General features: G+C 49.0%; 1 protein-coding gene across 2 annotated transcripts in view; it reads left to right on the forward strand.

Moving 5' to 3' along the window:
- Nucleotides 1–27,838, forward strand: part of ANKS6 (ankyrin repeat and sterile alpha motif domain containing 6) — a 44,815-nt gene that overhangs the window by 12,251 nt on the left and 4,726 nt on the right. Inside the window, exons 7-14 of one of the 2 annotated variants that reach the window (XM_035016222.1) lie at nucleotides 1,067–1,265; nucleotides 2,042–2,091; nucleotides 5,033–5,242; nucleotides 6,549–6,702; nucleotides 7,546–7,715; nucleotides 14,330–14,513; nucleotides 19,260–19,327; nucleotides 24,531–24,647. In XM_035016222.1, the coding sequence (XP_034872113.1) occupies nucleotides 1,067–1,265; nucleotides 2,042–2,091; nucleotides 5,033–5,242; nucleotides 6,549–6,702; nucleotides 7,546–7,715; nucleotides 14,330–14,513; nucleotides 19,260–19,327; nucleotides 24,531–24,647 (1,152 nt within the window). Of the gene's footprint in view, nucleotides 1–1,066; nucleotides 1,266–2,041; nucleotides 2,092–5,032; nucleotides 5,243–6,548; nucleotides 6,703–7,545; nucleotides 7,716–14,329; nucleotides 14,514–17,373; nucleotides 19,217–19,259; nucleotides 19,328–24,530; nucleotides 24,648–27,838 lie in introns of those variants that run through there. The other variant, XM_035016223.1, reaches the window with a different exon arrangement.

The raw sequence follows: 27,838 nt of genomic DNA on the forward strand, positions 1-27,838 counted from the left end.
GGGCTTGAGAGGGTTAGGCTGACGGGGTGGGGGATGCCTGCCGCTTCCTGCTGACCTCGGGCTGCCCAGCAGGAGCAGGAAGTAAGCCGGGGGTGAGCAGTAAGCATGGCGGGTATCGGGGGGACCAAATGCCTCTCCTCCCAGGCCGGGTGTGCGCGGCCTCTGCCCCTGCACGTGGGGTACTGCTGCTCGCGCCGTTCTCGGGTCTCCCCGCAGCCCCCGGGCCTGCATCCACGGCCTTCTGGAAATACCAGAACAACCTCCAGTTGCTCATTTCTAACTGCAAGCCGAGTATTTTTCTTCGAATTTCTGCTGCCCATCCTGCTCTACTTGTCTGAAATCAAACTTCCCTCTTCTCCATCCTGTCTGGGGTTCTGGAGCCTCTGCAGATCTGCACACTCTGCCCTTTGTTCCTGTCCGTAGCTCACACGAGCTCCCGCAAGCCCCGGGTCTTCCTCTCTCTTGGTGTTGTTTGCCTGGGTTCCTGCAGCCCTGTGCTTGCTGCCGTCTCCCTGGGCCAGGCCCTCCCAGCCTCCCCTCCCCCTGTGTCGAAGCCTCCGAGCGGTCACGGGGTTATGGGACACCCTGGGGGGTGGCACCAGTCCTCTTTCTAGGTGGGGTGGCATCAGCTGCTGGAGCAGATGGCCCGGGCCTTGCTATGGACACCCGGCACCTCTCACACTCACAGGAGTGGGGGAAAGAGGTTACCCAGTGACTGGTGTCACGGTGTTTGGTGTCGTCTCTTGTCCATCTGTCTGTCTCTGACTCACTCTAAGACTCAGCAAGTTGGCACCCCGTCTGGGTCTCCATTTCTCCATCTGTGCCGTGCGGAGATTGGGGAGCTGAGGGGTGGCAGATGGGGTCCCCTGTCGGACGTGGGCCCCTAAGGGCTGAGTCAGGAGGGATTTAGAGAGAACCATGGCTTTGTGGGAGAGGGTGCGGAGGCCGACTGGGAAAACTTGTCATGCGCCCAGGAGAGCAAGGGGGAAGCATGTGTGAAGTATAGTCACCATCCGGGGGCTGGGTGTTCATGGAGTGTGACCTCTGCTCGACATTCCCTTGGCAGTCCTGGTGGAGCCGAATGTCCAATCGGTTCCGGAAGCTCAAACTGACACAGACCCTGCCCCGTGGGCTCTGCAGCAACCAGCCTTTGCCTTTCTGTGATGAGCCAGAGTCAGCGCTGGACTCCACAATGCGGGCTGCCCCCCAGGGCAAGACAGGCCGCCCGGGGCTTCATGAGGTGGCCCCCACAATGAAAGAGAATGGTAAGAAAACACTGCATGTGCTGTGGAATTTCCAGAATGGCCAGACCCAAATTCTCTGCCCTTTGTCCTATCTCCTGGGCTGATGTCAGAGGTGAGATGCTATTGGGATGTGACACGGGAGCAAAGCGGCTGGTCTGGGGGAGGACCGGCAGGCAGGGACAGCAGTGCAGTCAGCGTGGTAGAATGGGGATGTTGGTGACAAGAGTCCCTGGCAGCTGTCCCACATACCCTGCTGAGGGACCTGAGCCAGTCACTACCTCTCTCTTGCCTCTGATGGGTGCTTTTCCCACCTGTCCAACATGATTGGTCTCTGGCACTGGAAGGGTTTTGAAATAGAATGAGTTATCTGGGGTGGGGGCTTGGGGGTTGGGTAGTGAGCTTCCCACCACTGGAGATATTCAACAGATTGGATGACTTTGCCAGGGCATCAAAGGAGATTCCCACACTGATTGGAGAATTGATTAGATCACATCCCTTCTACCAGACTCCCCGCACCCAGAATAGCTCCTTCAGCATTGTTTGAGACAGCCTGTTGAGCTGGGTGCACCCCTGTCTGGCCCGGCATGGCAGTGGTTTATGGAAAAGCTGAAAACATGCTTTGAGAGATACCTTTTAAATGCTTTCCTTCTATTCAAATATTGAATACCAATTATTATTAAATATTTAATCCCCCAGGAGAGTTGGTTTTCCAGGATGAAGGCTGACCTGGTCACTCATCCTTATGCCGTGAACTTGTTGGGGAGGGTCATTTCAGGAAATTTCCATTTGTCTCTCAGGTCCTGGGAGCATGAGAGGAGACAAAGAAGATGTGTTATTGACAACCATGGTGAGTGTGGGGCTTTTCTAAAAGCATTTCAGGTCTCTTAACAATCATGAGTTGGTTGATTTACAAGGCTGGATGTAGACATGTGTCTGTCTTTGTGGTGGTCACAGATGGGGTTGATACCAAAATGTGTAACAATGGGCACAGCTCAGGCACTGAGGAATGGGAACCAACACCAGCCAGAAACCGTGGGTAAAGCTGTGCTGGTGCTTAGTGGCCGGATACTAGCCCTGATGGTGTTCGCAGGGAGGCAGCACTGAGGACAGGGCTTTGAACAGTAGGACCTGATGGGGCACCTTGGACTCACCATTTCGGTTATGGGGAGTCAGGGGGAGAGGAGTCACAGAGGAGGCTGTGTTTCCAGCCCGAGAGGCCTCGGTCTCCTCACCTATGAACCTAGGATTAGGTTCGGCTGTGAGTAACAGAAAGTCCTCAAATGACAACAGCATAGATGAGACGGCAGCTTATTTTTTCCAAAGGCAGCTCAGGACTGGTACGTTGACCCGTGGAGTTAGGGACCTGCTTCCTTCTACCCGTGCTTGGCTTCTGTTACCAAGACGGCTGCCAGAGCTGTGGCCATCACTGCGCCATTCCAGCCAGCAGGAGAGATGAGGGGAGAAGCAGGTGTCTTTGAAGTTTCCTGGGAACTCACACATCACTTCCGCTTAGATCAGTTCGGCCAGCATGTGGTCACGTGGGAGTCACTGCACGGGAGGCTGGGAAATGAAGTCTCTGTTCCAGGTGGCTGTGTCCCATTGCAATGCCAGGGGTGTCTACTAAGGAAGATGTGGAAGGATGGATACCGGGGGACAGCTAGCAGTCTTTGACTTAAGGGAGGCTATCCCTCCTGGTTGTTTCTTTGAATAAGTTTATTCCCAGGAAGTTCTTAGCATAGTGCCTAGCTCGCAGTTATCTGCTGTGTGACCTTGGACGTGTGACTTCACCTCTCTGGGCCTCACGTTGCTCTTGTTTGAATGAGAGCCTCCTGGTTGGGGTTGAACTCAAGTCCATTTAGCTCTAAGACCTTGATCTGGAGGCTGGCCAGGAGAGGGCAGTATTGGAGAGGAGAAGGGAGCAGAAGCACCCCCAAGAAGGCCTCAGCTGCCTCAGGGACCAGCCGCTCCAGGCGCCACGGGCTGAGTGCTGACGGATCTGCTGTCTCCGCCCTGCCCTGCTATGCAATAGGTGTGCATCCGTGTCTCTAGACCAGTTTACCAAGGTGGGAGCTGGTGCTGCCTGACACTTGATAATCTCATTAAATAGCAGTAATTACTTTTGTATGAAGACAAGGGCTGTTACTGAAATTTTAGAAGATGCAGTAAAGTATAAAGAAGAAACATAAAGTCACCGTTGATGATGCATATGATCATGACTGACATCTTGTGCTATATATCTTTTTTGAGTATTTTTCTAGCCACTTTTTTTAGCATCTACTAGTGTATTATGTCATGTGTTAACAATGGCAAATACGTCCCACTTACTTAACAAGTGCCAGCCACTACTCGGAGCACTTAACGTATATTCGCTCATTCAGTCTCCCCGGCATCCCTGCCTGTGAGGTTGGCAGTGTTCTTTTCCCCATACGGTGCTGAGCCTGACTTATTACCAGTTCATGTGATCATCTGTTGCGTGTCATTAAACACTCTTTAGCCACATTGCATTGAATGGCTGCATGATACGACCTTCCATCATGGGAATATGCCTCACGGACCAGTGAAGGCTCACCTGTTGGACTCTGGGGTTTTTAGTTTTTTGTTGTTTCACAGATCTGATGAATAGTCTTATGCCTCAGTTTCCCCCGCTTGCCTGATTGTTCCCTTGGAGTAAATATCTAGAAATAGAATTGCTGGGTCAGTGGGTATGAATGTCATTGCCTTCCAGAAAGTTTGCAACAATTTAGACTCTGTCCCCAAGGAGTGAAAATGCCATCTGTGGTGGGTTTGCAGTCCTCTTCCAGTCCAGCCCCCATTGCTGGATGAGGTTGCTGAGGTCCAGACGGGACAGCACCGTTCACGGACTCTCAGAAGAGCTCAGGACAGCCAGGGTGGGACCCAGCATGCCCAACCGCCGCCCGCCTTGCACGTCCCTGTCCCACCTCCTCGTGCCCAGTGGAAGGCAGCAGTGTGCTGGCCTGCCCTTCGGCAGATGGAGGACGGCCAGGGAGCCCTGCCGAGTGGGCGTTTGCAGCCATCCTTGTGGAGATGCATGCCTGCCCGGCTCCTGAGGCAGGTTGAGCTGTGGGATGCCCTTCCCTGCAAAGCACCATCTGGCGCCAAGTCCACCGTCTTTTCTTAATTAAAGTTAGTATGGACTGTGTGAATGCTTTTCCTTGACAATCCACCAGTCATCATTGTGTGGATTTTATACTAACCCCAAATCACATTTTCAAAATATAAAATTACAGTTAAAAATGTCAGCAGTGGGAGGTGTGGCTGGAGTAGGAAGGGTGGGGTGGGATGGGGAAGGGAGTGTTTGCTGGGCTCCCAGAGAGCCAGCCTGGGCTTCCCGGTCCCCCCCGCCGTTGCCCTCCCCCATCCTCCTGAGACCCCCAGCTCTGCATGCACGTCCTGTTCCTCTGGCTGCCAGGCCTGCCTGCGTTCTGCTCCCTGGGCCTGCAGTGCCCTTTTCCCCAGCCCCCCAGGGTCCCTGTCACAGCACATTCAGCATCCCTTGGTCCCCTCCCCCAGCTCCCCATCCCCTCTGTCTCCATTCTAGCTGCTCTGATGGACATAAAAGAAGCTGGGGGTTGGAGCAGAGTAAAGGAGGGTATTGCTTGGTTGCTGGGAGAAGAGCAGAGGATACCACATGGGTTTCTGGCCGGGTGTGTATTGGGAGGGGTGAGGGGGTAAATGACGGTGCCATTCTCTGAGAAGCAGGAGAAACCTGGAGAGTTCCGTGAAGAGCCCCACTGGGGCTTGTCTAACCCACAGCCTGTCTTTTTCAGCTTCGCAATGGAGCCCCCTTCCCCAGACTCCCGAGTGACAAGCTGAAGGCAGTCATCCCCCCTTTCTTACCCCCTTCCAGTTTTGAGCTGTGGAGCTCGGATCGGTCCCGGACATGTCACAGTGGGAAGGCTGAGCCCGTGAAGACCGTCCTGCCCCAGAGAGCCAGCAGGGGCGCCCCCGTGGGCGTGGCTGGTGGGAGCACAGACGCTGTAAGTCACCCGGTGGATGTGCTTTGACATGTCACTCACCACTCATTGAAGTTGGCGTGTGTTTCGGGCAGAAGGGACCTCAGACCTGCTAATCCAGCAAGGTCGAAGCTTTTAATTTCTTTTAAATGAGTGTTATCCTTTTGTCTCACGAATCCTACAAAGGGACTTAACTTTATAAACAGATTAAAACATAGTGTGAAGGGAATGAAAGTGGGGGCCGCTCTTCTCTGCCTTTTCTATGGAGCCCCGGATCTCCAAGGAGCACAGCCTGAAGACCTGATGTAATCCAACCTTCCCTTTAATAGATGAGGAGACTGGGACCCAGAGAGGGGAAGTAACCTGCTGCAGAGCACCCAGCCACATCACGTGGGCTGGGGACCAGGAGTCAGGTTCTTGGTTTCTTTTTTTTTTTTTTTTTTAAAGATTTTATTTATTTATTTGAGACAGAGAGAATGAGAGGGAGGAGGGTCAGAGGGAGAAGCAGACTCCCTGCCGAGCAGGGAGCCCGATGCGGGACTCGATCCCGGGACTCCAGGATCATGACCTGAGCCGAAGGCAGTCGCTTAGGTTCTTGGTTTCGAACCAACTTCCACATTACATCATTGCTCAGGTCCATGACAGGAGCAAACACTAAGAGGCAACTGTGTGCACTACTGGTATTTTCTTATACCACAAGGAGTGGGACTTGTAGCTTTTTTCCCAGAGTTGCTTGTGACTTTGTGGCCCTTTGTGTGTCTCTGTAATGTCCCGAGGTAGTCCCTGTTGGTGGGGGAGGTTATTTCCATGTGTGTAGACTCCACACCGTAGATTCAGTAAATGGCAAACCAAAGGTGAGGACTCAGGGCCCTGCGCTGTCATTGTGTGATCAGTGACCAGAAGACCTGAGAGCCCCCAGCTCTGTCCCTAAAACGGGGCTGACCTTTGCTCGCTGCTGCCTCCGGGGGCTGTTGCAATAGCCCATCTGTAGTGGGAGAGTGAGCCTGGCCCCTGGAGGTGCCCGACATGGGCAGGGCTGGCTTGCATCTAGTCTGCACTGTGGGAGGGGTTGAGTGATGCTGAAAGTGCGGTGACTCGGGGACCGATGTCATGGGGGCATGGCCTGAGCTAATGGTCTGGTTGTCAGCGGCTAGAAGTGAACTCGCTGGGGGACTCCTGGCGGGCTGAGCACCAGTTGGCGAGGGTGTGCCAGGCGACAGGCATCAGCTAGGGTGAGCCAGGGGAATCCGGGTCCCTCCCCGCTGTGATCATGTGTGCCCAGAGGAGGGAACAACACACCCAAACCACAACACCCCCCTTATTCTTGCAGACTCCTGTGAGGCCCGTTAAATTTCCATCTCTCTCCAGAAGCCCCGCCTCTCCTGCCAGTTCTGGAAACTTCAACCACTCACCTCATTCCTCAAGCAGCTCCAGTGGGGTAGGGGGCTCAAGCAGGCACGGTGGGGAGCTGCATAACCGCTCAGGTGGGTACCAGGCAGGGCCACTCAGGGGAGGCGGGAGGGTCCCCTGGGGCTGCGGGTGTGAATGGCCCCCTGCGCTTGCTCGGTGGACAGTCCCAGGAGCAACTGTACACACCCTGTCTTCCTCCTTCATGTGGCTCAGGGATTCTTCAGTGAATTCGCAGTGTTGCCCTTTGCCCTCCAGAATGGCACTGTTCATACTCGTAAAATACTTAACAACAGCACGTGACACCTAGTTATCCCCTTACCGACGTTGGTATCGGTGTCCTCCCTTGGATCCTCCCTAGCCCTGGATAGTATCACTTTCCCCTGTCCTCTCATAGTAATGCAAGGTTGCTGGTGGGTTTGGGACAACTGGGCAAGGGAACATGGCAGTCCACTGAGTACTGCGGGGTGAGGAGGTTACCGACACAGCTGTGGGAGTGGTGTTGGTAAGGCCCTGGAAGGGGGGTCCGAGGGCGCACGCTGGTCGGGCAGGCTGTGCGGCTGCTGGAAGGGGCAGTGTGGGGACTGCTGTGGGCGGCCAGGCCAGGGCGTCTGCCTGCGGGAGGCCGCACAAGCTGGCTGTGGCGTGGGGAAGGTGAGGACAAGCTGATCGTACCTGCGCTGCCTCTCTCAACACCTCTCACCATGATGCCTTCGGAGCATGATGGCCACTGTGTCCTCTCCACCTTCGGTTTTCACGCACAGGCCTCTTGTGGTCAACCTGGACCCACAGCCACACGGGGTCAGGGGGGCGTCTGGGAAAGGCGTTTCCAGCTCCGTAAGGTCAGCACACAAAGTCCACCACACCCCTGTTGCTGGACCCTGGACCCCTGGCAGTCATTTCTGCTCCTCTTTCCTCAGGTGGTAGCATAGACAGTGTCTTGTCACAAATTGCTGCCCAGAGGAAGAAAGCAGCCGGATTATCGGAGCAGAAGCCCAGCCACCAGTCAAGTCCCCTTGGGCCAGCACCAGGGTCCAGCTCGTCGGAACTCCCAGTCTCCCCTGCAGGCGGTGGCGGTCCCGGTGGCAAGGTGTGTGTTCTGTTTCTCTCTCCTTCTGTTACACTCTTGGGTTCTGTCCTCACGTGGCTCATGTGCTGGGGAGCACGGGCAGTGCCGAGGTCGTGGGACGGGACTCGAGACAGGCCCCTTGCAGCCGGCTGCTCCCAGGCTGTCTGCGGAGGGCTGGATCAGGCCGGCGGTTGCCAGGGTCCCACCCTGTGCCCTCGGCCGCCTGCACACGTGCGTCTACCTCCCACCTGATCTGCAGGGCATCTCCAGGTGCCTCACTCAGCCTCACACTGTGTACGTTGGTTCATAGCTTAGAGCCAAGAAGTGTGGAGCACTTCAGGAGCAGACTGCCTGGGATGAGATCTCAGCCCCACCCTTGAGCATTTTGCGGGGGGCCCGGCCCCTGGCCGGTCTGTGGCAGCTGTCAGTGCTGACGTGCCCAGCAGGAGTGGTCGCGCCCCCACCTTATGCCTGCACCGTGCACGGCTCTGGGGTGGCTGCTTCGTGCCTAGCGCTGCTGGCAGCGAGGGTGCGGCGGTCTGTCTGACGGCTCTCAGACTGTCACTGCGGACTCCGGCAGTGAGGAGGGGGCATGCCGTCGGGGCACAGATGGGGGCCGCTCCCCAGGCTTGACGGCATCAGTGACACCTACAGGGGGTCTGAAGGATGAGGAGCCAGATGACGGCGACAGGGGTGAGGCTGCTCCAGGGTAAGGCACTCCAGAGGGGAAGAGCTGAAGCAAGGTCGGAAGGCAGGCCAGAGTTGGAGTCTCACCTGTCTGTCCGGCAGCATTCCTCCATTGATGCAGCCCAAGAGCAGGCAACACGTTGTTAGTTTCTGTGTGGAGTTTGCGTGGCCCTCCACGTGCCCCCCTCCGGTGGTTCAGTGTAGCCCATTTTGTCCTGTGAGAGGACCCCACATCCAGGCACTATCCCACTCTTTATATTGTTTTAGATGTCTTAAGCTTTTTCCCTGAGAAAAGTTAGATCATGTGAAAGCCTCACCCCTGGACCCTTGCCCAGAAGTGCCTCCAGAGATTATGTTTTAATGGATGTATGAGAAATAATCTTCATTTTCTGCCCACCACTCATGGTTACATAACTTTTGGCTATTCAAGGTCCCTTTTGCAATCAGACATACATAATTAGGTTCCCATTATAATAGAGCTCCAGAAAGTTTCTCTGTCCCTATGCGTTAGCATATTTTCCATTATATTGAAAATTATTTGTGTAATAGGATCTGTGTAATGAGTTCCCTTTAGAATTCAGCTCTAGAAAAATGTCTCTACTGATACTTTCATACATTTTCTTTCCTTAGATAAAAAGAATTATATAATTATTTCTCTTTTTGCTTTTGCTGCTAGGAAACTCAGAGCTACTAATTAAAGTAAGTCTTCTTGTCTGGGCTTTGATATAGTTTTCCTCTTCTCTGTTGTTTAAGAATTTCTATATCTATTTGGATGATCTTATGATGTGTTAGATATTGTTAGCTTCCTTTAACTGGTGTTCAAAATAGGTAGGCATCTAAATTATAAGTTAACTTATCTCCGTTGGCTGCGTCTATTATATATAATCTATGTACAAGTATATTCTGATGAAAGGAGATTGTGTCAAAAGATGCATTCAGGAAACAAACTGGGGAAACTATCCAGTTCAGTGATCACCTGATACTCCTAACAATGTTGGGGAGCTCTCTAAAAATTCAGGTTTCTGGGCTCCACCCAGCATAACTGAATGAGACTCTTCAAGACAGGATCTGAGGACTCTGATTTTCCCCCCAGAGAGTATTGCAGCCAGCCCAGCCCAGGGCTTTTAGAAACAGCTGCCCTAAATCAAAGGACACAAGGAGTGGGCTTTCTGTCAAAGGCTCCAGCAGCAAAATGGAGACATGAAGTGCTTGTCAAAGACTCCCCTAGGAAGAATTAGAAATTAGTATTCAAAATAGGAGCTTCCTGAATCTGGTTTTTGAACTTTACTTCAGACAAGCACCACTGTAATGGTGGAATAGTCACAAGACATGGCTTTGCCATGTTCACGAATCAACCTGAGGTGAACCTGGGGAGAACCAGGGGGTGAGGGACATTTCAGTGTGTGTGTCAGTGCTTCCCAGACCTCTGGAGGCCCAAAGTCCCACTGAGTACATCAGCTCTCTATTCCCACCCTAGAGCCTAGTGGTTTAAAACAAAAAGCATTTCTTTAGCTTGTGAACCTGTGGGTCAGCATTTCAGTCTGGACTTAGCTAGTCAGTCGTTCTGGTCTGGGGGGAATCACTTATACATTTGGCTGTTGGCTGGGGTGACCAGGATAACTGGGCCATGTGTGCCCACAACAAGCTTAGATATGTTCTCATGACAACAGCCAAAGGCTGTTGAAAACCAACCAGGTTGTTTAAGAAGTCAGCACACCCACTGCAGGAGAACACACAGAGTTACATGGGAGGAATTGAGATGACACTATTAACACAATCAGTCTGCTATACTGGGAACCCTGGTAATAGTTCAAATATTTCAGAGCACCCCAAATAATCATATTTATCTGTCCCCCCACCCCTACCAAATAATGCTGCCCACAAGATCCAGAGTATCATGCTTCTTTGCTTTGGCTGGGATAGATCTGGTTAGTCGGGATATACTAATTATCTCCTGCTTAATTAGAAGCTGTATTATTGAATGTCCTTCTTTATAAAAAAGCAGAAAGAAGAATTTATTAACAATATATGCAACTAAATGACAAAATCTTTCAAAATCTAAGAGAGGGACTTGTTGTTCCACTCTGGGATGTGGTTAGAAGGAGCATTAAAGGCTTAGCAGAAGGAGAGGTGTACCCATTTCCATGCATTAGAACTATTTATCTTAGCCTCTGCTATCCTAGTTAAGATGTACAACTTTACCAAATATTACAAGACCTACAAAAAGGCATGAGAAACTGCACTCCCAAGAAACAGCAGTCATCAGAACCTGACTCAGATATGACAAAGATGTTGGAATTACCAGACAGTGAATTTAAAAGAACTATAATTAATTGTTAAAGGCTCTAATGGAAAGTTTGAACATGGGAGATCATAGCTATTTCAGCAGATCGATGGAAACTCTAAGAAAGAATCAAATGAAAACTCTAGAAATAGAAAACAGGTAACAGAGACAGGCATGCCTTCGATGGGCTCATCGGTACACTTGACACAGCCAAGGGAAGAGTCTGTGAAGTGGAAGACAGGGTAAAAGAAATCACCCAAACGGAAGCACAAAGAAAAAAAGAAGTTAAAAAATAAGAACAACAAGAACAACAAAAAAACAGTTGTGGGATAATGTCAAGTGCTCTCACATACAAGTAATAAGAATCCCTGAAGACAAAAAGAGAAAGAGAATGGTAGGACGGAAAGAATATCTTAAAATAATGCCTGAAAAATTCCCCAGATTAATGATAAATGACAAATCACAGATCCAGGAAGTTCAGAAAACACTATAGGATAAATATCAAAAAGAAAACACGTAGCTGTATCCTAGTTACACTACTGAATAAATAACTCCCGTAACTCAACAATAAGAGGGGCGCCTGGGTGGCTCAGTTGGTTGTTTCTGACTCTTGTTCTCAACTCAGGTCTTGATCTCAGGGTCATGAGTTCAAGCCCACATTGGGCTCTATACTAGGGCATGGAACCTATTTAAAAAAAATTGTTTTTAACTCAATAAAATAACCAACAAATTATAAAAAAATAGGCAAAATGGATACTTCAAAAATATACAAATGGCAAATAAACATATGGAAAAATGTTGAACATTAGCTATTGGGGAAAATGCAAATTAAAACCACAGCAGCATAGCACTATATACCTAATAGACTGGCTAAAATTAAAACCAAGAATTTAAAGATACAAGTGTTGGTGAGGATATGGAGCTACTGGAACTCAGATGCCAGTGGGAATGTGAAACTACAGCCACCTTGAAAACGTTTGGCAGTTTCTTATAAAACTAAATATGCACTTACCATACGAACTGGCTGTCTCCCTCCTAGATATTTACCCAAGTGTATTTTCAAAAACTGTTCATGCCAAAATCTGTTTGTGAATGTTTATAGCAGTTTTCTCCATAATCACGCCAAACTGGAGACATGTCTTCAACAGGCCAATGGATAGACCAGCTGTGGTACATCCATGTGATGGAACGCTGCTCAGCAGTGGAAAGGACAACACTGTTGACATGTGCAGTAACTTGAATGGATTTTCAAGGCAGTTTGCTGCACCAGCCCCAAAAGTCTACATATTGTATAATTCCATTTATGCGACGTTTTAGAAAAGACAAACCCTTAGGGATGGAAAACAGATCCTTTATTTCTGTGGGTCGGGATGAGGGGGAGAGTGACTAGAAAAGGACTGGACAAGGGAATTTTGGAGGTGATGGAACTGTTCTTGTATGGTACACAACTCTGCGTTTATCAAAACCCAGAGAATTTTACACAACCAAGTTATTTCTGCTGTATGCAGATTTTAAAAAACGGTATGAACCAGGAACCAAAGATGGGAATGCAGACCATGACAACAGATCTGTATTACAAATGACTGATGTAAGCACACGTTGGGAGGTGGGGGTGGGGGGAAACTGTGTCGAGTGGATATGGTAAGGCCAAATACAGACAAATAACCGTACCCAAACACTGTACTCTAATTGATGATTTTTTTTTCTTGTAGGGATATGGGTTAAATTCTGAAACCACTTTACACATAGATACTTTTTGTATACATATACACTTTGTTTATACTAGGGTTGATCAAATAAGTAAATATAACGAGCCCCCTTTTTCACTGTCAGAGATTGAATCAAAGGGGAAATGCCTGAGCAAACCCCATGGATATTGGACTGTTGTCAGAGGTGTCGGTATGAATCAATATGAATGCATGCCTATAAATATGTGTGTGTGTGTGTGTGTGTGTGTGTGTGTGTGTGTGTGTATATATATATATATATATATATATATATATATATATATATACACAGATTGATACAGTAGTAAGTGTGGCTGTGTGTATACATGGCTCAGTATACTCTCTTTCCTTGCTCTGTCCACCCTATAAGCAGTGACATCCCAGTAACCACGAGCAACCTAGTACCCAGATTTTGGTTTCTAAATACCACTCTCCAAGAAAAGGGACCAGGGCCTTGGAGAAGTGGTTTATTCCAGTGGTGGGTCAATGAAAATACAAGATGAGCCTAAAGCATTTTATGGTTTCAGAAAGTAAGGAAAGGAGACGGCCTTAAAAAGAAAGAATTAAAAAAAGGTGGGCATGTCAAAAGGACATAGGAGCCCACCTGAAAAATCTCAGTGGCCAAAACTGGAACAATTTGAACAACCATAAAATAAATAGCAATAGTTATTAGATTATAGCCCAAAGAATAGCGTGAATATCCATGAGCCCATACTGATAAGGAATAAATAACTGAATAAACAGGAAAAGGAGCAACTCTTCCTTACAGAATTCCAAATAATAAGTGAAAGGTAAGGAAATAGCAGATCTTATATCATTAGAACATCACAGTAGTATTTGCTGTAGACAAGATCAACTGAAGAATGCTAAAATTACTGGGAGCAACAAGATATTTAGCTCAAAATCTACCCCCCCTCCCCCCAAATATTTGTTAATTATAAAGGGAAAAGGTAGTAACTTCACCATGGAGAAATCAGACAGACACTACCTTAATTAAGTGATGAAGGTCAATGTTATCAGTAATAAGAAATGGGTACTTTGAGATTCCTGGTATGATGCAGTAAGAGTGGTGCATTACCTCTGGGGCCATTAACCCCCAAATCCATAAGCAAATCTAATTATGAGAAAATAAAAGGTTGACCCAAACTGAGGGACATTCTACAAACACCTCAACTCTTCGACAGTGTCAAGGTCATGAAAGACAAGGGAAGGTTGGAGGAGGTCAGAGGGACATGATAAGTCAATGCAACGTGGGATCCTGGACCAGAATCAGGACATCAGGTGCAACAACCAGTGAAATCCGAGTGAAGTCCATAGGTTAGCTAATAGTATTGCATGACTGTTAATTTCGTAGTTTTGATGATTGTGCTATAGTTATGTAAGCTGTTAACATCAGGGGAAGCTGTCTGATGGATACACAGGAATGCTCTGTTCTATCTTTGCAACTCTTCTGTAAGTCTAAAATTTAAAAAGAAGGCACTTTTTTTTTTTAAGCAAAATGACACACAAGGGAAAAATGATGTGTTCTTTGGTGGAAGGTTGGCAATGACTGGTTTAGATCAAGGACCGTCAGGAGCAGAAAGGGACTTCGTGCATTTATAAGCCACACTTCCATTTAGAGCTGGGTTAGCTGAGAGGGAAAGGGACTTGGCCAAGGACACAATGCTGGTAGCCGTACGGGCAGGACTAGCGCCCAGGTTCCTGGCTCCTCAAGGGCTACTTTTTCCATCCTACCCCCTGCCTCTCTGCTCCAGGGGACGATTTTCCTGTGAGTGTTCTGACAATACTGTTTCTGCTTTGCGTGTGTTTTAAAGTAGGTTTCATCGTCCTGGTTAGATAACCTTGCTGAGTCAGCACCCATGTTCCCTGTCGAGTGTGTTTTAATTGCTTCTACCCTCCAGGTGACAGCTTATGTATTTGCTTATTCTTTTCGGCAGAAACTGGAGACGAGCAAAAGGCCTCCGTCTGGAACTTCCACTACCTCCAAGAGCACCTCCCCTACGCTCACACCCTCCCCTTCACCCAAAGGGCACACAGCTGAGTCCTCGGTGTCCTCCTCTTCGTCCCATCGGCAGTCCAGGAGCAGTGGGGGCTCCAGCAGTGGCACCATCACAGATGAGGGTGAGTCCCCCAAAGTCCTGAAATACCACCCTTTCCTCTTTGCCGCTGTGACCTGGCAGGTGCTCTTAATTGCGATAGCTGTCCTAAGTCAGGTCTTTAAGACTTCCAGCAAAAATTCCTATCCCTTTTCTTCCCTGATTCCACCTTGAATTTTTGTCTTTACCGTGCTAATGGTATGGCAAGCTCCCTCAGCTGGTTTTTCAGCATAGGTGAGTTTTGTGGACATACCCAAACGTGGACTTATAGAGATGCTTCTCCAACACCAGTTATGGACCTTTCCCCAAACCTTGTACAAATCGGAATTCTGTCATTTGCAAGTAATGCAGTGTCCACTCAACCTGGTTTAAGCAAAAGCAAACAACATAATTTGTTGGCTCATAAAGTGGAAGCATCTAGGGTGTGCTCCAGGCATGTGCAGATCCAGGTACCTTGGGAGTGTTTCTCCATATCTCAGGTAGGCTCTCTTTCAGTGGTGGCAAAGTTGTCCCCCAGGAACTTCAGGCTTACTTATTTTTCCTGCTAACTTGGCCACAGAAAGCAGAAACCGTGCTACTTTCTTAGCAGGTCCAGCAAATCCTGGGGTAGACATCATTGGCCTCCCTTGGCTCTGTTTACAGTGACGGGCCATTTGACCGTGTGTCCGTGGCAGCGGAATGTGCCCGTTGGCCAGGCACAGGTCCTGGGTCTGCCTTTGTAGCTGGGGTCAGGGTCTGAGCTACGGACCTGGAGAGAAGTGGCTCCTCGAAGGAAAATCGCAGTGCTGTTTCTAGAAGGAGGAGGGCGTGGATGGTGGGCAAGCAGAGGCAATAGCTGTCGCCTGTAACCAGGAGAACTTTAGAACCTGGGCGCGTGAACTGCAAGTGGGGATAATGCAGAAAGGACAAGGGAGTGGAGGCCCAGCTGCGAGGCCTCAGATGAAGACAGGAAGAGATAAAAGACAAAGGGAGATGAAGAATCCTGTCCTTTAAACTGCTGTCTGGTGGTCTGGGGATGGGAGGCGGAGCGGGGGCTGGGGGGCGGGGCGGGCAGGTGGCGGGAGAGGGAGCAGAGCTTTGGTAAGAGACGGGGCCCAGGCAGATGCAAATCAAGTAGTGTGTCAGAGAGGGGAGAGAAATCTCAGGTGTGTGAGGGCCTCATGCTCACGCGAGGGCACCTGGCTGCAGGGAGGAAGGGGCTGAGCACGCTCTGCCCAGCAGGTGATAAGCTGAAACCAGCTGCACCGGCTGTGGTCTGGACTGAGTTGATAAGTGCATGCTGCCATTGACATCCTCTGTATTCGGGGGCCACTTTTATTTTTTTGTGATATCTAATGCCATCATTTATAACAGCTTCAGAGAGTCACTAGCAACCCCATTCTATGGGGATGTGAAAACACATCCCTAACTGTGTTTTCTGTGTGGGTTTTAGTTCCCCACTCATGAATTCTCCTACTGTGGAAGCTTTTAGGAATCTAAACTCCTAGAGGTTCAGTTAGGTACTCATACCCCACCTTTCTCCAAAACAGAGTTGAGACCGTGGATATCTGTATGCACTGTCCATGCCCACTCTTTTCCCTCTCCCTCATCATTTAAAAAGGTTTGCAAAGCCCGAGTTGGGATAGAAACAAAAGAGGAACTGATAGCAATTTCTTTTTAGATTAATTTCTCTGGTGTAGAAAGCCTAGCTCTCCCTTCCAGAGTTCCTGTGTCCTGAGGCAGCATGAGATTGTCACAGGACAGAGCTGCAATCCATCCCCCAGACAGCCACTTTTTATGACACTTGTGTGGGAAATGTGTGGCCCCAGTCGTGGACTACATGCAAGCCTTTGCCTGCCCCATCTTTCCACCTGCGGCGCTCTTGAGACCCCCTCCCTCACAGGGGTGAAGCCTGTGTACTGGGTGACCTAACCTGTGCTGGCTGTTAGGATACCTCACAGCCTGGCTGGGGCTTCGGGTGCAGGCAACGTAATAGCAGTAGGGATTGTGACACAGATGGGGGCAAATCTGAGTTAGCGGCAGAGCGTCGGGTGCCACGGCGGGCTTCACCGAAGAGCAGGCCTTCAGGCCAGAGGGCTGAGGAGAGGCGGGGCGGTGGCGGACCAGAGTCAGTTGTCGAATTGATAGGAAATGTACAAGCCAGTGATTAAACACAGCTATTAAAAGTCAAATTACAACCAAACAACAATACCTGTGTGCGTATATAACATAATACCTACATATGTTATGAAAATATATGTATATATATTATGTAAAAATATAATATGTAAAATATATATATGTAAAAACAAAGTATATGTAAAATATATATGAAAAAATATAAATATGTAAATCTATGTAAAAGCGAATCTATATAAGTGTGTGTGTGTGTGTATATATATATATATAAAAGAAGCCAAAGAAAAGAAAAAGTCAAATTATGTGAATTTATGTAATTATACTAATTATATTAAATTAAAGGTATGTGGTATTTAAAACAAAATATATTATTAACTTTTTAGTACAGAACGTCTGTGCTCTTTATGCAATAGAAATACTATATAATGATATGCTACTATGCACATCCCTTCCCAGTTCCACTTTCAGGAACGTTGGTTATAGTTGGTAGCTTGAAATTAGCCAGGAGGGGGCACTGACTCCATGATGTCAGCAAATGCCACCAGTCAGGGTTTGGTTTGTTGTCTCCTAGAGCATCTAGATGTCATCTAGACAATGTTGGAGAAAGTGTTCATTTTGCAGGAGAAAGTTAGAAGTGTGACTAGCACAAATAATTGAGAAAATAGTCTTTCAGGATTTTCAAATCATTATCTCACTCTGCCCAGTTGCTCATGTGAAGTTCCTATATGCGTCCTCATTGTTCTGTTTCATCTTACCTGTTCCCGTAGATGAAACTATCCAGCGGCAGCCATATTGGAACTGTAGTCCTTGGCTATGGATTAAGAGGAGGGCGAAAATCAGTGAAAGCATTCAGTGAGGTGCCTGAGATGCCATGCAAGCATTGGCGAAATGGAATTTGTGAGAAACAATATTGTGTAGTGTATTATTATATGTAAATTGAGTGCTACCTGTCCCTTATACGTGTCCCTCAGTAAAATCTTCAGTAAACTGCCATAGCTACCTATGTACGCACACACATTTTCCCTCAGAGAGCCGGTTGTTAACCACTTAGCACACCACTGTGGGGAGAGGCTGTGTGTGGAGGGAACAGCAGGAGCAAAGCTTTGGCATCATGAAACAATCAGTGGGTTCTGTGTGGACCAGGACTCGCTTCATGTCATACATCCTAGCTCAGTAGCACTCTTCTGTGAAGCCTTTTCCAGTCCTTCAGGCTGGTCAGCTGTCCTCCCTGTCCCCTGATTCCCTTGTTAATACCCCTTATCATAGCACCTGTCACCAGTGAGAGACATGGCGGAAGGGGTGGGGTGCGTAGCACAGGCCTGGGAGCTGGACGACTTGGTGTGAAAGCCTGCTCTGCCACGGACCAGCAGTATGATCTTATCCAGGATGTGCTAGGCAACCTTTTTATACCTCACTTCCTCTGTAAATGAGGACGATGATAGGATGGAGCTCATGGGGTTGTTGTAAAGAGCAGATGGGTTATCCATGTGTGGGGTGCCTGATGGTGCATCAACCTCATCATTTCATCTTCCCAGCCACACTGAGCTCCTTCACAGCACAGACCTTTCCATCCTTGCACTCTCAGCATGTAGTAGACATGTTGGTAGCCACTGTTGAATGAATGAGTTAAAAGAAGGAACTCAGGTCTCCTAACCTCCCCTCCACTCTTCTGTGAATTGCACCTATGGCCCCAGGACCTTTGCACTTGCTGTTCCTTCTGCCTGAATACTGCCTGCTGATCTTTCCCTTGGTATTACACAGTTCATCCCTTCATTTACTGCTCAAATGGTACTTTATAAAGGAGCCCTTTGTTAACCACCCTCTATAATAAACAACGTTCTCCTATTCCCTGTTATCTACCCCTACCCTGCTTCCTTTGTCCTCACTGCCTTTGGCCCGGCAGCCTGCTTATCTGTTTTGGTCTTTGTTGGGTCCCTAGTGCCTAGTCTGGTAAATCCCTGTTGAATGTGTCAGTGAATATTGTTTCAAGCCACCCCCACCTCCCACTAATGCTAGTCTTGTCTCCTTTCTTCACCCTCCCTGCTCTGAAATCTTGCTATCCAAAATCTTCTGTTTTCCCCTGCTCTGTGCCCTCTAGCTCTGCTCTTCCACTCAGATGTATCCGTCCTTCCTTCGGGAAGCCCACAGCCTCCTCACACTTAGCCAAACTCCAGTTCCGGTCGGAAGCCACCTGCTTGTTCTCTTAAGTTTTTTCTCCGCCTCGCTGACAACTTGCTGGCATTAGCATTTGCCACAGGTGCGGCGACCAGCAGTCAAGAAATCATAATTAAAAGCTGTTCTTGGACAGAAAGTGGATTTTTAGTCCCAGCAGCTAGAACTCTGAGAACTTGGGGATTGCGGCCATTGGAGGGTCACCTGGCCACGAACCTCCCCACCTTTGTGTCTACCACCCACTTTGGGGTCTGGGGAGATGCCAAGGGCGCACCCTGAGGGGAAGCATGGCTGACAGGTGGCTCAGACCCGCCCCCAGCTGCATCCCCACAAGTGGAGCTTAGAGCTGCTTCCTGTGTTGGGGTTTCTTGTGACATTTCATTTGAGATAAGCTTGCCACTACTTTATGAGTTTGAAGACCACTGTTCTGATGCATTTTGCCAAATTCTAAAATATCTTTTCACATCTTTCCCTCTTGAAGATGAACTGACTGGAATCCTTAAGAAATTATCACTTGAGAAATATCAGCCCATTTTTGAGGAGCAAGAGGTAAGGATGTTATTTTTGAATGTCCATCTGAATCTTACTCTAAAAAAAATAAATATATGGGTTTTCATCCTACAAGCATAGATTGATCTTTCTTACTGAGACAGCTAAGGAAATGGAGTTTGTGTTCAGCACATTTAGTTCAGTTCATCACAGTGAAATCCTGGGGGCCTTATGGCTTGTTTTGTTGTAATAGAATTATGTGATTTTGTGCACTGCTCTCGCTAGTAAAGTTTGTGTTTGTCCTTTGCACACTTTTGTTGAAGGAGATGGGCAGGTTTTTAGATTTAAAACGGGTCAAAAACAAATCCTATTGACTTTGTGCTAAGTGTCTGGATATAGGATGTCTGTGTTAATCCGAGAGAGTTCCTTTTGCTTAAAAGCACTCACAGTCACTTTTTTTTTTTAAATGACCGTTCTGCTGTTTGGCAGTTTCTCAAAATGTTAAACATAGAATTATCATGTGACCCAGCAGTCCCACTCCTGGGTGTGTGCCTAAGAGAACCGAAAACATATGTCCACACAAAAACTTGCACACGAATGTTCATAGCAGCATTATTCATAATAGCCAAAAAGTGGTAAACAGCCCAGATGTCCATCGATCGATGAATGACCAGATGCGTTATCGCTGTACTATGGAATATAATTCGGCCATAAGAAGGAAGAAAGTGCTGACGCACGCTATGACACGGAAGAGCCTGGGACACACATTATGCTGAGGGGAAGAAGCCAGACACAAAAGGCCACATATGGTGTGATTCCATTTATATGAAATGTCCAGAATAGGCAAATCTGTAGAGACAGAAAGTAATTAGTGGTTGCCAGGGAGTGGGGGGAGGAGAGAATGGGGACGGACTGCTTATATGGGTGTGGGTTTCTTTTTGGAGTGATGCAAATGTTCTAAAGTAGAGTGTGATGGTTGCACAACTCTGAATATACTAAAAATCACTGAATCTTCTGCTTTCTTTAATTAAAAAGAATTTTTTATTTGCGTGTAGTTGCACACAGTGTTACATTAATTTCAGATATACAGCTTGGTGATTTGCCAAGCTTATCCGTTAACTGCGTTCACCACAAGCGTAGCTGCCCTCCAACCCGACACATCGCTGTCACAGTACCACTGATGTATTCCTTATGAACTGTACATTTTAAATGGGTGGATTGTATTGTAAGTGAATTACATCTCAGTACGTTTTGGAAAAAACTTACCATTTGGGCCACATAAAGCTCCTCTGCAGGCGCACTAGCCACCAGGGTGTAATCACCAGTTTGGAATATTTCTGGCGCCCGGTCGAGTACATGACAACTCTCATCATTGCAGTAGCAGTCCTGAGAATCACTCACCGTCCCTGCAAGCTTGAGATGCTACTGAGGAGTTTGCATTTTGTCTTAAGCAGCAGACAGAGTGCAGTGGCTTTCTTCCTCCCTTGCTTTCCTGCTGGAGCCAGCGGGTCCTTCCTGCCTCTTTGGTGTTTTAAACCTCAGCAGTGATGTTTCTCATTGCCAAGAAATCTTTCCCGTGCACTGCTGGCAGCCTGCTCTTGTGTGCTGTGTTCTGCGCCCTCTTGGAGTATGCAGGGAACACACCTCAAGGTGTACCTCTGTTTCTTGAGGTGTCTCTGTGTCACAAGGCAACGTTTGTCCTGAGTTCTTAGCTGCATCCCTGTTTTGGAGCTGATATGTCTGAGGGCACATCTGTCATTCACCATTCTCTGGTTCTTGCAGCTGTCCCTTACAGGGAACTGAGGGGTGTTCCAGATGAAATTTGACACTTTCAGAGTTTTAGAGGGCAGGGAGACCAGGCAGAGTTGCTGTGGTCTTCACTTACCCACCTGAAAGTCTCCATAGCCTTGGGGGTTGGGGAGGGTGCTGAGGCCTGGGGCAGGACTGTGGGGAGGGCAGAGCCACTAGCTGGAGGATTTCTGTGTGTGTTGGGTAGGGTGAGGTTAGCTGAGGCGGTGCCCTTGTCAGGAGCCAGCTCAGCTGTCCCCCCTGCACTTAGCTTCTCTCTGGACAACATATAAGCTAGGTAGCACTATGTGAGAGTTGTTATCTGTCCATATAGAGATCCCGTGTTCCCTTGAAGGCTTTCATGTGACTCAGGTTTTAACACCACTGATTGCCCCTGCCCTCACCTCTACACCCATCCCCACAGCTACAGAGCACTTGTTAGTCACTTAAGAAACTCCTTAAAGTAACTGGCATGCAGATAGTACTTTTCCCTCATTTCCAGGGCTCATAAAAATTTCTCCCTCTTATTATATGCTTTTAGTGCTTGTTGAGAATTTGGAAGAAGAATGAAGTTAATACATTTTCTCATCCTGCCATACTGAAACTGAAGACAGACTAATAATTTTCATCTCTCTATCTGTATTGGGATGGATTTGGCTACATATATTGAAAAATCCCCAGATAATAGTATCTTAAACAAAATAGAAGGTTATTTTTCCCACAGAAAGTGTTCAGATGAGTCATCAAAGCTCCTTCTAGCTCTCTGCTCCACCATCACTAGGGTGTATGGCCCTCATCCTCAAAGTGCAGTATGGCTGCTAGGGCTCCAGCCATTACATCCACATTCCACGCAGCAGGATGGAAGGAGATAGCAAAAAGACACGTGTTCTCCTTTTTTAAAGAGACTTCCTCAAAGTACCATAAACCTTATATCTCATTAGCCAAAAGTTTGTCAATTGACATGCTCATATGCAAGGGAAACTCAGAAATATAGTGCTTTAGCTTCATGGCAATGTGCCTAGCTGACAACTAGGATTCTATTACTAAAAAAAAGTAGGGCATGAATATTGAAAGGACACAGATGTTTCTGCCTCATAGTGCTGACCCTACAGAAGTACTCACGTGAGGAGAATTTAGTCTCTGGTTCCCTCCACCTAAAATGAGCTGTGAGGATTTGGCAGCCCCCCAGGGTTGACAGAGGTCAGAGATTGAGAAGGTCAGTGAATGTGCGGATGCAGTAGCATATTGATTGGTGTGGTCATTCAGTCAGCCAGCAAACACAGCTCAGGTCTCTACCCCCTATCAGGCCCTCTACCAGAGCCTGACCCTAGCAAAGGCAGAAACACCCAGAGCATTCTGGGAGCCCAGGGAAGGGGGTCTATAGAATGAGGGCCAGAGGACACCTCAGCTGAGCATAAACTGAGCTTTGAGGGAGGGGAGCAGGGCTAGTAGGGCATCTGGGAAGAGGGAGCAGACATGTGCCAAGAGCCGTCAGCACTTCGGCCTGTTCGGGGCCTGACTGGAGCAGGGAGCCTGACCGGGCAGGGCCTGGCCAGCATGGACGTGATCTTGCGAACCACAGTCCGGAGGCAGACGAGGGCCAGCAAGATCTCTAGCCTGTGGTGTGGGTGGTGGACCAGTTAGGGGCAGACTCACAGGAAAGGAGACTCCAGTTAGAAGGGGGTGACGGGGGGGCACCCTGGGCAAGAGGGCAGAGAGGTGCTGAGGAGCTGGCTGTGGGGACAGCCTGGGGGTCAGGCCGTGGGGAGAGGGGAGTGTCTGGCCCAGCCAGGGGCAGGCAGTGTCTCAAAACCATGTCATCTGCTCTTTCAGGCCCTCAGCCCCTGTGAGCTGTAAAATCCCAGAGAGAGGCAGGGGGACACCTCACAGAGCTTGGGGCTGGGGAGGGAGCAGACCCTTCCCCACCGACTCACGCCTGCTTCAAGGTGGTTTTAATCCAGGAAAATAAAACGACTATTAAAATAGAAAAGGAAAGATGGGGGACATTTTTCAGAAAAAAATTCCTCTATCTCCACATACATCAAATGTTTTGAAGAAAATTTTTAAAAATCTTCAGTATCTCTGGGGGAATAGAAAACAAAGCCTACTTTTAAAGTGAAAAACTAAGGATTTTCAGTAAGTTATGAAAGTTTAATTTTAAATGACAGCAATATTATATCACATAAAACTATAATATTTTTATGATTTAGCTTGCAAAGCTTTGTGTAAGCCCTCTGGGTAGACCCTACAACCACCTGTAAGTTAGGTGAGGGGAGGATTCGTACATTTCAGGTGGGAAACTGAGGTAAGCTTCCTGCCCAGGTGCCCCAGGCAGCAAGTGGGGATTGAGGCCCTGTCTGTCTCCCAGATGACTGCCATTTTGGGGTCTAATTTGCAAGGGCCCATACAGGGGATAGAACCCCTTAATTCTTAGGGAACATCAAGTCACATTAGCAAGGAGGCCGCCACCCCCAGGCCAGGGACTATAGCTGCAGCATCAAGGGTGACGTGGCCCCGCAGAGAAGAGCAGGGACTCTGGAGCCCACTGCCTGGGTTCCAGTCTTGCTTTTTTCCCTGTGCCTCAGTTTCCCCGCCCCCGAATGGGGGATAGTAGTAATCTCACTTTTGTCGTAAGGTTTAAACAACTCAGTCTGTGTTGAATACTCAGAAGGTGCTTCGCACGTGGTGTTAGCTTCTGTGTCCTCCCCGTTGTCACCTGACAGCGAGGCTCGGGGACAGAGCTGGGGTGTGTAGGGCTGGCCTCCACCCGCTGTGCTTGCTGCCTCTGAGCCACGTCTGACCTTCGCAGGACGGACGCCGCAACATAGCGGCCATGTAACAGGATGCCCTGTTGGTTCTTCACCTGGCGCTGAGGCCCAAGCTGGGATGACAGGAATGTTAGGGTTTCAGCTCTAGCAGCCAAGGGTTGTGCGGCTTTGAGATGCCCGTGTTCTGAGCCCTTCTCCGCTTCGGTTCTCTGTGGCCCTTCTCCCCTTTATTGCTTTTGCTCGTTGACTTGCTCACTCTGTCTTTCCAGAGTCTACATCTCCCTGGTCCTCTGGGGGGAGCCATGCTGAGTCCCGCCATATATGCCCATTTTCCGTGCGGTTTCTGATCTTGTTGGAATGCAGCAGCACTGGGATCAACCTTCTAAGAGCAGCCTTGGATTTGCAGCAGGCCGGCCACCCAGATTACGGTCTCAGAGACTCCCCTTCCTTGTTCAGTGGTCGGGGTCCTTCTACAGTGCACCTGTCCTGGGATTCCCAGGCCTAGAGCTGGGGAGAGTTAGTCCTTAATAATATTTTCAATTAAACTTTCATCATAAAGTCAGGAATTGGAAGTAGTAAATCATAATTACTTCACTGCTAATAAGCACTAATAGCTCATAATCAGGCTATTTCTGGTGTGGATGGGGAAAAAAAAAAGGTGTGGCACCAGAAGCAGATGGTAATGAATCCCCCTTCTCTCTTTCCAGGTGGACATGGAAGCATTCCTCACGCTCACCGACGGCGACTTGAAGGAGCTGGGTATTAAGACAGATGGATCCAGGCAGCAGATTTTGGCAGCGATTTCTGAACTGAATGCAGGCAAGGTATTGTTCTCAATCTTTTTTTCCTGTTTCAAACAGCAGAGAGCTTCACTAGGATCCTGAGCCCTCCGTGTTCCTGAGGACATCTGTGGTCTGATTCCATCTCCTCTGGCACATCTGGCAGAGGACGGCCCCGTGTGCACACTTCTCACCACCGAGCGCTCCCTACCTCCCTGTCCCTTTTCCAGATTTCTCTTCTCATAGACTCAGCAAAAATGCTCCCTGTGGTAATTTCAACCCATGGGGCTGGGTATTGCCCTCCAGCTTACAGTGGAAGCAGAGCCCTCATAAGAGGGACTCTGGAGTCAGGCCCACCTGGGGGTGAGCCCACTCTGCCCCTTACTCACTGTGTCCCCTAGAAGTCATCACCTCCCTGAGCCGTGCTTTCCTCATCCGCTGGGGGCGGTGGGTCGTTGCCAGGACCAAAAAGCTTAGCAGCGCCCCTGGCACACACAGACCCGTCAGTCACTGTTGTTATTGTTGGCATCCTACATTTTTGTCCAATGTTAAATTTCTGTTTCATCAGCTTTAAGCTAAAGATTAACAAGGCACCCCCATCAAAGGCACACATGCGAAAAACAAAAAAAAAAAATGCATGAGAAGCAAATCACCACTCACTTTGCAAACCTTAGTAGCACAGTAGCTGTTGGGCTATTCAGGCTCCTTTGCCTCATGGATTTTTCCCTAACGTGGGATGGACGTTTCTGTCTCACTCCAACAGTGTACGGGACTTGCTTACCTGTTGCTGTTTCACGCTCTGCCTGACAGCTCCCCTCCTGTTAGTCATGCCATGTCTGGGGTTTTGCCATTACAAATAGCACCATAATGGATATCTCTGCTTTGTTCCTTTTTCTTCTGTTGTTTTGTTCCTCGGGCTGTGTTCCATGATGCGAGGTTATGTCAGAGAGCGTGACCGGTCTTACGGTTCTTTCTGTGTATTGCCGGGTACGCACAGAAATATTGAACAGACTTAGAGTGCCAACAGCAAATAAATATTCATGTAGCACTTTATCATTCACAAGACACTTCCCATACATTTCCCCAGTTAATCCGAGGAGGCCAGATCCTCACACTTCCCTTGTCCAGCTCCCCAGGTGGAGAGCTGGGCAGGCAAGTGAGGCAGGACCTCACCCAGGTCTTCATCGTATGTTCCCACAGCACCGTGCTGTGTGCAGGTGGCTCCTGCCAGCCCCACTGGGGTGGGTGGGGGTGGGGGTTGGGTCTCTTGCTGTCATCATTATTATTATTTTACCTGTTTGTAGGGTGCAAGGTGGTCCTTCTGAGTGATTTAGTTGGCAGTGCTTCCGGTGCCTGTGTTTTATCTTGAGTTTTTACTGTCTGTTCTTTTTCTTCTGTAAGTGACCCGTTGCTAAACACTGCTCACCTGTTCCCTCACCTGTTCCATGGGCCTGGGCTACCTCACTTTACAGACGGGGAAGCTGAGGCTCAGAGATGGATAGTGAGCCCTGACTCCCAGACCAGCACTGTTTCGGCTCTGCTTTGAGATGTGAGGGGCAGGGGAGGTTGCTGGAAGTTGCTGCAAGTGGGCCAGTCCTGGCTGGTAGTAAGGGCTTACCCAGGGAAGTGAAGCCCCTGGGGCATCGATCAACCAGAGCAAGCACTGAAGTCTTTAGAGCATTGATTTGGTCATGAAAAATAGCCCTTGGATTCTCTGCCGTGTCCCAAGCACTATGTGGGCGCTGAGCTCTGAGGCTACTTTGTACCCAGCACTGTTCTCAGCGTGTCACATCTAGTCATTCCTTTAACTTCACAAAAGCCACTGAGGCCAGGTCCTCCAGTCTATAGGTGGAGGAAGTGAGGCACAGGGAGGGTAAGGAGCTTGACTGAGGTCATGCTGTTGGTAAGTGACAAAGCCAGAGTTGGAGTGCTGACCACTATGCTGCCCTGCCTCGGCGTGAACCACAAGTGCGTATAAAGCAGAGCTCCTGACCTCAAGTGGGGGCTGGAAAGGCAAGGTCCTGGAAGACATCCCCAAGGAAGTGGCAGGAGAGTTGGGATCTGAAGAAAGATGGGAACCTTTGGATAGAGGGGTAGAAGAGTGCAGACCAGGCAGAGGGAAGCACATGTGCAAAGGCCCTGTGGTAAGAGGAGGTACAGTGCATTTCAAGAACTCAGGAAGTGCTAGACCTGGGAGCAAGAGGTGTGGTGTGAGGGGAGGCCAGAGGGGACAGATGAGCCCCCAGGTGGTTGAGGGGACCCAGTCAAGTAAGGGCAAGGGCTCTTGGGAGAGGGGAGGTGAGCGATGGTAGGGGGATTTGACTCAAGGTTTGCAGGACCCTTCCTGCTCCTGGCCTCCAGAGGCCAGATGTGTGAGCCAAGGAGAGGATAGAGGTGGGGGAAGCCAAGCCAGCTGAAGAAGGACAGGAAAGATTCTAGATGTAGGGCCAGGGAGGACCATGGAGGATGTGGGAGGACAGGCCAGGAGCTGGGTGCCACTAAAAGCCTGGCCCAGGGCTTGGTAGATGGTAGCTGCTAATGCTTCCTGACCCTCCCCTCTGCCCTCAGTGACCATGGCCCTTGTGGCCCAGGATCACAGAAAGAAGGCAGACTGGACTGGCTTGCTAATCTTAGGAAGCTTAACTGTCATGATCAGAGTGGATGATGTGACATCTCAAGCCCACTCCAAAGGAAAACATTTTTCTTAATGTTTGCACAAACCGGGACCTTTTTTCATTTTCTCTCAAATTCATTGCCCCCGTACTCTATTCCTGTAAGAGTCTGCATGCTGTGCCAAACAAGGCCCAGTCTAGAGAAGCAGAAGCGTTGACAGCTGTTGGTGGTTCTTAGTTCAGACTGCATCACGAAGGACCATCTACCGGGTGGCTTGTGGACAAGAGGAGTTTTGTCTCACAGCATGGAAGCTGCGAGTCCCAGATCAGGCCTCCGGCATGGTTGAGATCTGTGAGGGTCTTCCTCCAAGGTGCAGACTGCCACCTTCTCATCGTGTCCTCACTCGGCGGAGAGCAGAGAAGCCAGGTCTTTCCTGTCTTCTTATAGGGGCACTGCTGCCATCATGGGAGTCCCACCCTCGTCACCTCACCCAAGCCCCGTCACTTCCCAAAGGCCCCACCATCTCACACCATCCCACTGGGGGTGGGGTTTCAACATACGAATTTGGATGGTGGAGACACAGTCCTTCTGTAACAGTGGTCTTCCTTGGGGGCACCAGCTGA

Source organism: Mirounga leonina, unplaced genomic scaffold, assembly GCF_011800145.1.
Source record: "Mirounga leonina isolate KUSES-001 unplaced genomic scaffold, KU_Mleo_1.0 Mir_170, whole genome shotgun sequence".
Lineage (NCBI taxonomy): Eukaryota > Metazoa > Chordata > Mammalia > Carnivora > Phocidae > Mirounga > Mirounga leonina.